At 45.0% G+C, this 10,882-nt stretch overlaps 2 protein-coding genes and 1 non-coding gene across 11 annotated transcripts in view; 1 reads left to right on the forward strand and 2 right to left on the reverse strand.

Moving 5' to 3' along the window:
• The window catches only part of LOC129862462 (myocardin-related transcription factor A-like), a 105,646-nt gene extending 100,479 nt beyond the window's left edge, over nt 1-5,167 (reverse strand). For 3 of the 9 annotated variants that reach the window (XM_055934192.1, XM_055934176.1, XM_055934184.1), the window contains exons 1-2: nt 4,692-5,065; nt 4,195-4,262 (exon numbers count right to left, since the gene is read on the reverse strand). The gene's annotated coding sequence lies outside the window, so the exon portion shown is untranslated. Of the gene's footprint in view, nt 1-4,194; nt 4,263-4,691 lie in introns of all 9 variants that reach the window. The other 6 variants (XM_055934225.1, XM_055934217.1, XM_055934167.1 and 3 more) reach the window with 4 other exon arrangements.
• Nucleotides 5,168-5,274: 107 nt separating this feature from the next.
• On the forward strand, nt 5,275-9,778 carry tha1 (threonine aldolase 1). The gene is made up of 7 exons (XM_055934255.1): nt 5,275-5,778; nt 6,103-6,186; nt 6,469-6,557; nt 6,650-6,835; nt 7,026-7,163; nt 7,303-7,495; nt 9,192-9,778. Exons 1-7 carry the CDS (start codon nt 5,487-5,489, stop codon nt 9,497-9,499), a joined length of 1,290 nt encoding a protein of 429 aa, XP_055790230.1. The 5' UTR covers nt 5,275-5,486; the 3' UTR covers nt 9,500-9,778.
• Nucleotides 9,779-10,025: 247 nt separating this feature from the next.
• On the reverse strand, nt 10,026-10,107 carry trnal-uag (transfer RNA leucine (anticodon UAG)). Its single transcript has one exon. It is a non-coding gene; the product is annotated as a tRNA-Leu (tRNA).
• Between the last annotated feature and the right edge of the window lie 775 nt (nt 10,108-10,882).

The raw sequence follows: 10,882 nt of genomic DNA on the forward strand, positions 1-10,882 counted from the left end.
ACAAGTTCTCAATGGGATTAAGGTCTGGGGAGTTTCCTGGCCATGGACCCAAAATATCAATGTTTTGTTCCCCAAGCCACTTAGTTATCACTTTTGCCTTATGGCAAGGTGCTCCATCACGCTGGAAAAGGCATTGTTTGTCACCAAACTGTTCCTGGATGGTTGGGCGAAGTTGCTCTCGGAGGATGTGTTGGTACCATTCTTTATTCATGGCTGTGTTCTTAGGCAAAATTGTGAGTGAGCCCACTCCCTTGGCTGAGAAGCAACCCCACACATGAATGGTCTCAGGATGCTTTACTGTTGGCATGACATAGGACTGATGGTAGCGCTCACCTTGTCTTCTCAGGACAAGCTTTTACCGGATGCCCCAAACAATCGGAAAGGGGATTCATCAGAGAAAATGACTTTACCCCAGTCCTCAGCAGTCCAATCCCTGTACCTTTTGCAGAATATCAGTCTGTCCCAGATGCACTCACACCTGCCTGCTGCCATTCCTGAGCAAGCTCTGTACTGGTGGTGCCCCGATCCCGCAGATGAATCAACTTTAGGAGACGGTCCTGGCGCTTGTTGGACTTTTTTGGGCGCCCTGAAACTTTCTTCACAACAATTGAACCGCTCTCCTTGAAGTTCTTGATGATCCGATAAATGGTTGATTTAGGTGCCTTGCCTGTGAAGCCCTTTTTGTGCAAAGCAATGATGACAGCACGTGTTTCCTTGCAGGTAACCATGGCTGACAGAGGAAGAACAATGATTCTAAGCACCACCCTCCTTTTGAAGCTTCCGGTCTGTTATTCGAACTCAATCAGCATGACCGAGTGATCTCCAGCCTTGTCCTCGACAACACTCACACCTGTGTTAACGAGAGAATCACTGACATGATGTCAGCTGGTCCTTTTGTGGCAGGGCTGAAATGCATTGGAAATTTTGGGGGGGGATTCAGTTCATTTGGATGGCAAAGAGGGACTTTGCAATTAATTGCAATTCATCTGATCACTCTTCATAACATTCTGGAGTATGTGCAAATTGCCATCATACAAACCGAGGCTGCAGACTTAGTGAAAATTAATATTTGTGTCACTCAAAACTTTTTGCCACGACTGTATACTGTATTTTAGTCAATGGCACTCCGACATTGCTCGTCCTAATATTTAGATATTTCTTAATAACATTATTTTACTTTTAGATGTGTGAATTGTTATACACTACTGCACTGTTTGAACTGGGAATCAATCAAATGTATTTATAAAGCTCTTTTTACATCAGCCGATGTTACAAAATGCTATATAGAAACCCAGCCTAAAACCCCAAACAGCAAGCAATGCAGATGTAGAAGCACGCATTTCGCTACACCCGCAATAGCATTTGCTAAAAACGTGTATGTGACCAATAAAATTTGCTTTGGAGCAGTTTCCTGGCACTGGCTCAGGAAAAAAAAACACAAAACTCATATGGCCAGAGAGGATTTCTGTCTTCTGAGTGTTCCAGCAGCCTGAGGAAGTCGTCTCCAGTCAGACGACACACCTCTTCTGGTCAATCTCAACAGGGTTTCCACGGTGAAACACTCTGTTTCATCCTTCAGACCTCACATCATGAGGCATTTCCACCCAATTTACCACAACAAAACGTAATTGACCTTTATTATGGTTTATTACAGCACATTGAGTCTGATCGAATCATCCAATGTCCTATTGCATAACTGTAGACCCCCCACCAATGACCTCATCTCATCAGCGACCACCTCACCCCGTGGTTCCCTCACTGATCTAATTGAGGCTATCATGAACGAGATCTTGGACTAGCAGAAACAGCTTCAAAAAATCTGTGAAATAGGTCAACTTAGAGAGAATTACATTTAACCCTTTAGTGATATGTGGGAGAGAAAGACAGTCCATTGAAAGACTCATATTGTAGGCCATGTTTTCGAAGCATGGGGTGATGTCACAATGCAGTAGTAAAAAAGGCAAAAGGCCTCCTGCGGGGACGGGCGCTGGGATTAAAAATAAAAATATAAGACAAAACCCATCATGACAAGAGAGACACACCACAACACTACATAAAGAGAGACCTAAAACAACAACATCGCATGGCAGCAACAGGACAACACAGCATGGTATCAACACCACATGACAACAACATGGCAGCAGTACAACATGGTACAAACATTATTGGGCACAGACAACAGCACAAAGGCAAGAAGGTAGAGACAACAATACATCACGCAAAGCAGCCACAACTGTCATTAAGAGTGTCCATGATTGAGTCATTGAATGAAGAGATGGAGATAAAACTGTCCAGTTTGAGTGGTTTTTGCAGCTTGTTCCAGTCGCTAGCTGCAGCGAACTGGAAGTATTTTTAACTATATTATTTTTTGCCGATATATCGTATAGTTTTGACAATATCATCTTTGCGCTAGTTGGCTGTACCTGCACTGAAACTCCAGTATTTTTCCTTCATAGCTTGTTCTGCATCAACATTTTTAATAGGGAGCCACAATTTTTTCAGCACTTTTATTTCCATGACTGATCAAAACTTGTTTTCTCATGGCTCTCTCGTCCCTCTGCAGTAGACATATGGTGAGCGATATGTTTGGACCATAGAACTGCAATAGAATCACAGTATTGAATCTCAATGCATATAGAAAAGTGAGAATTGCAATACATATCACAGCAGCACCTAAGTATCATGATAATATTGTTTCGTGAGGTCCCTGGCAATTCCCAGCCCTATGCAGAAGTAGAACCAGTGGAGGAAAAAGTACCCAATTGTCATACTTAAGTAAAAGTATAGATACCTTAATAGAAAGTCATTCAAGTAAATTACTTTAGTCACCCAGTAAAATACTACTTGAGTAAAAGTCGAAAATTATTTGTCTTTAAATATGCTTAAGTATCAAAAGTAGAAGTAAATGTATAAATAAATAAAAAATCCCTTATATTAAGCAAAGCAGACAGCACCATTTTCTTATTTTTAAAATGTACGAATAGCCAGGGGCACACTCCAACATTATTTACAAAATATGCATTTGTGTTTATTGAGTCCGCCAGACCATAGGCAGTAGGGATGACCATGTATTTTCTTGATAAGTGCGTGAATTTCACAATTTTCCTGTCCTGCCAAGCATTCAAAATGTAACAAGTACTTTTGGGTGTCAGGGATAATGTATGGAGAAAAAAGTACTATATTTTCTATAGGAATGTAGTGAAGTAAAAGTAGTGCAAAATATAAATAGTAAAGTTAAGTGCAGATACCCAAAAATATACTTAAGTAGAACTTTAAAGTATTTTTACTTAAGTAATTTACACCACTGAGTAGAACTCAAATAGGCTAAGATGGTGTGTCACAAAGAAATACTTCACAATGTAAACTAAGAACTAAACATTTGGTGGATGATGTCATTATGCAGCAAAACACAATAAATGTCACAATGCAATGCATCACAATGCAAGTCAAGAACTCAACATTCTTGAGTGTGGATGAGGTCATAGTGCAGCAGTAGAACTTGAATAATGTTGCAATGCAAGATATGGTAGAGTCACAATAGAACACATCACAATCAATTCAATAGGTGACGTAATGTCACAATAACAATGTATTATCAGAACATAGTCAAGTTTTGGAGGTGAACGCGATGTCACCATGTAGTTGATCACAATCCTTGAGCACACAAGTTCTCACAGCAACAAAGATATCTTATATAACACCCAAACATCAATATCAGGTTTTCGTATATTATACATTATCACAAAAAGATAAATGATCTGTTGTTTTGGCATTGCCAGCACCTCTCCTGTATGAGGGTTATTGTTGAAACATGTAGTCCATTGTGCTAACATAATGGCATTGGGAAGGGACAGTTCTCTGGCATTCCTCCAACTGCACGCCTACAATACTCTGTGCAGATCTGTGCTCATCACGTTCACAAGTAACACAGCAGGCATGCCTCCCACCTGGCTGGAATGTGGGTTCTGCATCTTAGAAGTGCAAAACAGCTACTAATGAAAAGGAACACTGACTGTTAGCAACCTTCATCTGTCACCAGCTTGTCTCAGGAGAAATGCACAGTGATGATGTATTATAGCTATATCTATAAGTTACATTCATCAATGGAAGGTAAATAGAAATCTAGCTAAGCTCTGTTCTGACAACAGGAAATTAGTGATGGGACTGGATGTTAAACAGGAAATGTGAGCTTACCTGTTCCTCTAAATACTTGAAAACAAATGGGAGGGTTTTTCCATTTCAGCACACAGTTGGGATGAGTGCTGAAGGAGAGGAAGGAAAAGAGAGTGTCTTTAGTCCAAGCACATTGCTACAGTTAGGCCTACTCTTCATCAATAATTTGTTCCATCCCCATCTTGATGCAGATCATCATTCATGACATGAATACAAACTATTATTACACGGACCTGGTCACCTATCTATGTATGTGTGTATGTAGATGTATGGTGCAACATGATGGCCTGATAACTTAGTTAAAACGTCGGTATCAAGGGCAATGTGTATGATTAGATTACAAATCCACAGTTAACTATTGCGCTAACCACGGATGTCATGACAGCTGTCATCGGCTCATGTGGCAGCTAGCTAGCAAATAACGTAGCTAATGTTACACAATACCCTTAGACAACATTACAATAGCTAACGTTAGCTATCCAGCAAACTAGCTAGTTAGTTACGCAGTGGGAGCTTACTTGAATGGTCCAACGCAGAACTATTGAATAACGAAATCAAATACTTCCACAGCAGCAAACAGAAAATGGTTTTATGCGAATATATCGACAGTAAAGATAGCTAGACAAGTCCACCTCCCCCGCTCCAGACAGTTAGCTACAATAAATAGTTAGCTTAGCATCTGATGCTAGCAGCTACCTGTCAGTCTAGTCACGCGGTGGAGCCTGTAGCTTTCAACCAAATTGCAAGGTATCTTTCTCTGTGTCGTGACTTTATTATTTAAATTAATACGTGTTCTCGTTAGCTACTTATCATTTTAGTTATTAATGTTGTTAACGAGGTTAAACGGCTTTGACTTTAGTGGTGCACCCCTTCGACTCACAAAGGAAACTTTGACCGGAAAACCCTCCTCTCAGCTAGAAATGCACATCCGTAATTCCTTATAGTAAGCAACAACTTGAAGTACCACACGACTGGATGAGATGTTAACTGCTTGGGGAATAATATAGATTAATGTATGGCATACATGTATTTGCTTTGTGGCATTGTTTTGCATGAAGAGAAGTTGAATTCATAGACATTAAACTCAGGGTTAGATCATGGCAATGAACTCTTTCTGTGTTGTGGGCTGGTGGAATAAAATACATGTTCTGTGGCGCTACCTTCTGGTACATTTCTGATCTTTTTCCATTACTCTGGCCTGACAGCGAAAGGCAGTTCTAATCAATGATTGTCGAATACAACGATCCAAAGTTCACAGCTAAAACAATGGATGCGTGAACTGGTTTTCTGCGGTGCTCAAAACGACAGCAAACATGTTTTTAAAAACGTTAACGATTCCGGCCCGTGCCTTGTTGCAGTGTGTAAACCGGGGTGTCATCTCACCAAAACATCGCCATGTGTGCCCCGTGGGGCTTGGACGAGGACCCTCTCGACTCTACTACGAGACCGTTCAACCAGTGGACCCTTCCCTGTCCGGGGCATCCTCTGCCCGGACAGTGGACCTCCGTAGCGACACCGTGACCAAGCCTGGAGCGGCCATGCGTCAGGCCATGGCAGAGGCCGAGGTTGGGGACGATGTATTCGGGGAGGATCCAACAGTAAATGGTCAGAGAAATTAGATGATGTATGAGTTTTGGCAAGCATATGGAGTTGCTTAACTGATTTGTAAGAAGGTGCTCATCATTATGACCTGATTATTTTATACTGATCTTTCACCGATCAAAGTTCTGGCCGATCAATAAAAATATGTAAAACAGTGTAATAAGCATTTTGTAGTGAAGTGCATGGGGTGCACACACTGCATAATTCATTCGTGTGGTACTGTGATCTGATTGCACTGACTTGGACCTGTTTGTATCATTTTATGAGGCATCCTTTCCATTTTTATGAACCTGATTTAATTTGGCAAATTTGGGTGGGCATGTACAGAGCTCCAGAAGATGGCTGCAGAGGTGTTTGGGATGGAGGCAGCTCTCTATGTCCCATCTGGAACCATGGCAAACCTCATAGCAGGTGAGAGAAGTGTGTGTGTGTGTGTGTGTGTGTGTGTGTGTGTGTGTGTGTGTGTGTGTGTGTGTGTGTGTGTGTGTGTGTGTGTGTGTGTGTGTGTGGTGTGTGTGTGGTGTGTGTGTGTGTGTGTGTGTGTGTGTGTGTGTGTGTGTTTAGTTGTGTTGGTGAGAGGAGACTGGATCTGCAATGGGTTTACAGCTGATCTTTCTACTTGGCTGTGCAGAAGGTGGATCAACATAGTAGTAATTATGTAATATTTTTTGGGTGTGTTTATGTGTTGTCCAGTAATGGTGCACTGCAGGGAGAGAGGAGACGAGATGATTGTTGGAGATCTGTCACACCTCCACATCTACGAGCAGGGAGGGAGTGCTCAGGTACAGTGAACACACACAGATTACTCACACAGCCACTGCACACACAAACTTAAAGTGCACACTAAAACACGTGATTGTAATGTGTGTGTCAGCTGGCTGGTGTCCACTCCACCACGGTGACCAATCTACCTGACGGGACCTTTGACCTGGATCAGCTGGAGTCCAAGATTCGCCATGGTTACCCCGACGCCCACTACCCCCGTTCACGCCTGGTGTGTGTGGAGAACACACACAACATACAGGGAGGCCGCGTGCTGCCCCTACCCTTCCTGCAGAAGGTGTGTGTGTGTGTGTGTGTGTGTGTGTGTGTGTGTGTGTGTGTGTGTGTGTGTGTGTGTGTGTGTGTGTGTGTGTGTGTGTGTGTGTGTGTGTGTGTGTGTGTGTTGTGTATCCCTCAGGTGAGTGCTCGAGAGTCTTGCAGAAAGGTATGGTGTTGTAACTCTGCTTTGTTATGTGTCTCTCCCTCAGGTAAAGGCGTTAGCAGACAGATATTGTCTGGCTGTACACATGGACGGAGCAAGAATGATGAATGCAGCCATTGCCCAGAAAGTCGCCCCATCTACAATCCTACAAAACACACACACCGTCAGCGTCTGCCTGTCCAAGGTCAGAACACATATACATACACACACACACCATCAGCTGGAATTATGTATTTGTGAGATAGACACTGTGTGTTATCTGCTGTGTGTTACCTGCTGTGTGATCCTGCGCATGCTCCTGCGTATGATCCTGTGTGTTGCAGGGTCTGGGTGCTCCAGTGGGCACCATGCTGGCTGGCCCTCAGGACTTCATTTCCAGGGCGGTGCGTTGTCGTAAAGCCCTGGGCGGAGGGCTGCGCCAGGTGGGAATTCTGGCAGCCGCTGGCAAGCTGGCATTGGGGGACATGATCAACAGGCTGGAGGAAGACCACCGTCATGCCAGGACCTTCGCACAGGGTGGGCACACAAACACACAAATGTACACCTGCAAGACACACACGTGGACGTTTCTATTTCATCATACACTGCTCAAAAAAATAAAGGGAACACTTAAACAACACAATGTAACTCCAAGTCAATCACACTTCTGTGAAATCAAACTGTCCACTTAGGAAGAAACACTGATTGACAATAAATTTCACATGCTGTTGTGCAAATGGAATAGACAAAAAGTGGAAATTATAGGCAATTAGCAAGACACCCCCCAAAACAGGAGTGATTCTGCAGGTGGTGACCACAGACCACTTCTCAGTTCCTATGCTTCCTGGCTGATGTTTTGGTCACTTTTGAATGCTGGCGGTGCTCTCACTCTAGTGGTAGCATGAGACGGAGTCTACAACCCACACAAGTGGCTCAGGTAGTGCAGTTCATCCAGGATGGCACATCAATGCGAACTGTGGCAAAAAGGTTTGCTGTGTCTGTCAGCGTAGTGTCCAGAGCATGCAGGCGCTACCAGGAGACAGGCCAGTACATCAGGAGACGTGGAGGAGGCCGTAGGAGGGCAACAACCCAGCAGCAGTCCCGCTATCTCCGCCTTAGTGCAAGGAGGTGCACTGCCAGAGCCCTGAAAAATGACCTCCAGCAGGCCACAAATGTGCATGTGTCAGCATATGGTCTCACAAGGGGTCTGAGGATCTCATCTCGGTACCTAATGGCAGTCAGGCTACCTCTGGTGAGCACATGGAGGGCTGTGCGGCCCCACAAAGAAATGCCACCCCACACCATGACTGACCCATCGCCAAACCGGTCATGCTGGAGGATGTTGCAGGCAGCAGAACGTTCTCCACGGCGTCTCCAGACTCTGTCACGTCTGTCACATGTGCTCATGTGCTCAGTGTGAACCTGCTTTCATCTGTGAAGAGCACAGGGCGCCAGTGGCGAATTTGCCAATCTTGGTGTTCTCTGGCAAATGCCAAACGTCCTGCACGGTGTTGGGCTGTAAGCACAACCCCCAACTGTGGACGTCAGGCCCTCATACCACCCTCATTGAGTCTGTTTCTGACCGTTTGAGCAGACACATGCACATTTGTGGCCTGCTGGAGGTAATTTTGCAGGGCGCTGGCAGTGCACCTCCTTGCACAAAGGCGGAGGTAGCGGTCCTGCTGCTGGGTTGTTGCCCTCCTACGGCCTCCTCCACGTTTCCTGGTGTACTGGCTTGTCTCCTGGTAGCGCCTGCATGCTCTGGACACTACGCTGACAGACACAGCAAACCTTTTTGCCAAAGTTCGCATTGATGTGCCATCCTGGATGACCTGCACTACCTGAGCCACTTGTGTGTGTTGTAGACTCCGTCTTATGCTACCATTAGAGTGAGAGCACCGCCAGCATTCAAAAGTGACCAAAACATCAGCCAGGAAGCATTGGAACTGAGAAGTGGTCTGTGGTCACCACCTGCAGAATCACTCCTGTTTTGGGGGGTGTCTTGCTAATTGCCTATAATTTCCACCTTTTGTCTATTCCATTTGCACAACAGCATGTGAAATGTATTGTCAATCAGTGTTGCTTCCTAAGTGGACAGTTTGATTTCACAGAAGTGTGATTGACTTGGAGTTACATTGTGTTATTTAAGTGTTCCCTTTATTTTTTTGAGCAGTGTATATTCTTGACCACTCTGTCACAACCTGTGTGTGTGTGTGTGTGTGTGTGTGTGTAGCTCTGTTGGAGTGCGACCCGCCTCTCTACGAGGTCGACATGGCTGCTGTGGAAACCAACATCCTGCGGTTTTGTCTGCGGGACGCCTCGTTGACCCCAACAGAGTTCTGTGCCCTGATGGCTAGGGTGGGGGAAGGCGAGCAGGCCGCTATGGGTCAGGGGGTACGGGTACTCATGTTCCCCCACATTGGAGGCTCTGTCAGGGCCGTCTGGCATCTGGGCATCTCTCTGGAGGACACTCAGCTGGCCATCCAAAAGCTGCAGTTTGTGGCCAGGCAACACTCTCAGCAGAGGCTCAGGGCCCAATGAAGCCTCGCATAGATTTAACCCCAACATGACGAGCTGCTGGTTGGGCCCCTGATCATTGATCTCTCATTTAGAGGGATTCACTTGAAGCACTTTGCGAAGAGTTGATATTCATTTGGATTATTTTATGAATAATATGTATATTAATCATAACAGCTTTTCATGAATTTAAATACAGGTACTATACTTTATTTTGGGAATATGTTTCTTATACAGACGTATTTGTTAGAGGTAAGTCTTTCTAACTAAGAAACTAATAAATTATGGGATTGTCAACAAGCAGCTGCCCTCGAGTGGACTCTCATTGAAATGTAATGACTATGAAACGCCACAAGATGTCATTACAGGTCTTTGTCATGGCCGTTCTACCACGAAATGGGTGCGTCATGTACTACTATCACCCGTCTATGCAACAGTCCAGACACTTGTCACATATTTTGTAGTTTACCTGGATTACCAAAAGCATGTAACTCGTAATACATTGTTCGACCTGGTTGGTTGAGAAAGAAAAAACAACATTAAAATATTCTGGCAGCGGTGGGATTCGAACCCACGCCATCGAAATGACTGGAGCCTAAATCCAGCGCCTTAGACCACTCGGCCACGCTACCGTTATAAATTATATGTCAAACAAAACGATATTTTAATACAACATAGCTATAAACATACCATGATCATTAGTCCAAAAGCAAAACAAGAAACAAGAGTTTCTATTGGAGACGACGTAGACATCGTCCGCTATCGGTGACAAATGCGTATGTGAGGACTCTGTTGAAATGGCACTCACACTCCTTCCTGTTGGAAGGAGTGATAATGAACAGAGTCCACTGCAGAGAGCTAGTGTGCACCGATACCTCGCTAGCGGGTTGGGGGGCAGTGTTCAGAGGCATGGCAGTGAGCGGACGCTGGAGCCCCCATGGAGTGGCAAGCCAATCAATGTGCTGGAGCTCAGGGCAGTTCGCGATGCACTTCCAACAGTTCCTGCCCTACTTGGAGGGGAAGCATGCCCTGGTCAGATCAGACAACACCATGGTAGTGGCGTATATCAATCACCAGGGGTTACTGAGATGACGGCACCTCCACAAAATGTCTCGGGAGCGTCACTGCTGGCAGCGCACATCTTGAACCAGGCAGCGGACATGCTTTCGAGAAATGGCCCGCCGGAGGTGGACTGGAGTCTACACCCTCAGGTGGTGTTACAGCTGTGGGAACGGTTCAGGAGAGCGCAACCTGTTTGCATCTCAAGAGAACACTCATTGTCTTAGCTGGTTCTCGATGTCGAACCCTCCAGGCCCTTTGGGTTTGGAAGCCCTCGCTCACGATTGGCCGGCAACAACACTTTAAGCGTTCCCACCATTTCCCCTGATCACAGCTACGCTAGACAGG

Source organism: Salvelinus fontinalis, chromosome 1 (assembly GCF_029448725.1).
Source record: "Salvelinus fontinalis isolate EN_2023a chromosome 1, ASM2944872v1, whole genome shotgun sequence".
Lineage (NCBI taxonomy): Eukaryota > Metazoa > Chordata > Actinopteri > Salmoniformes > Salmonidae > Salvelinus > Salvelinus fontinalis.

Excerpts from the sequence above, each read along its gene's own strand:
- tha1 (XM_055934255.1), top strand. The coding sequence starts at position 5,487 with ATGTTTTTAAAAACGTTAACGATTCCGGCCCGTGCCTTGTTGCAGTGT. Across the intron at positions 5,779-6,102 it reads GGAGGATCCAACAGTAAATG|AGCTCCAGAAGATGGCTGCA; the intron begins GTCAGAGAAATT and ends GGGCATGTACAG. Across the intron at positions 7,164-7,302 it reads TCAGCGTCTGCCTGTCCAAG|GGTCTGGGTGCTCCAGTGGG; the intron begins GTCAGAACACAT and ends TGTGTGTTGCAG.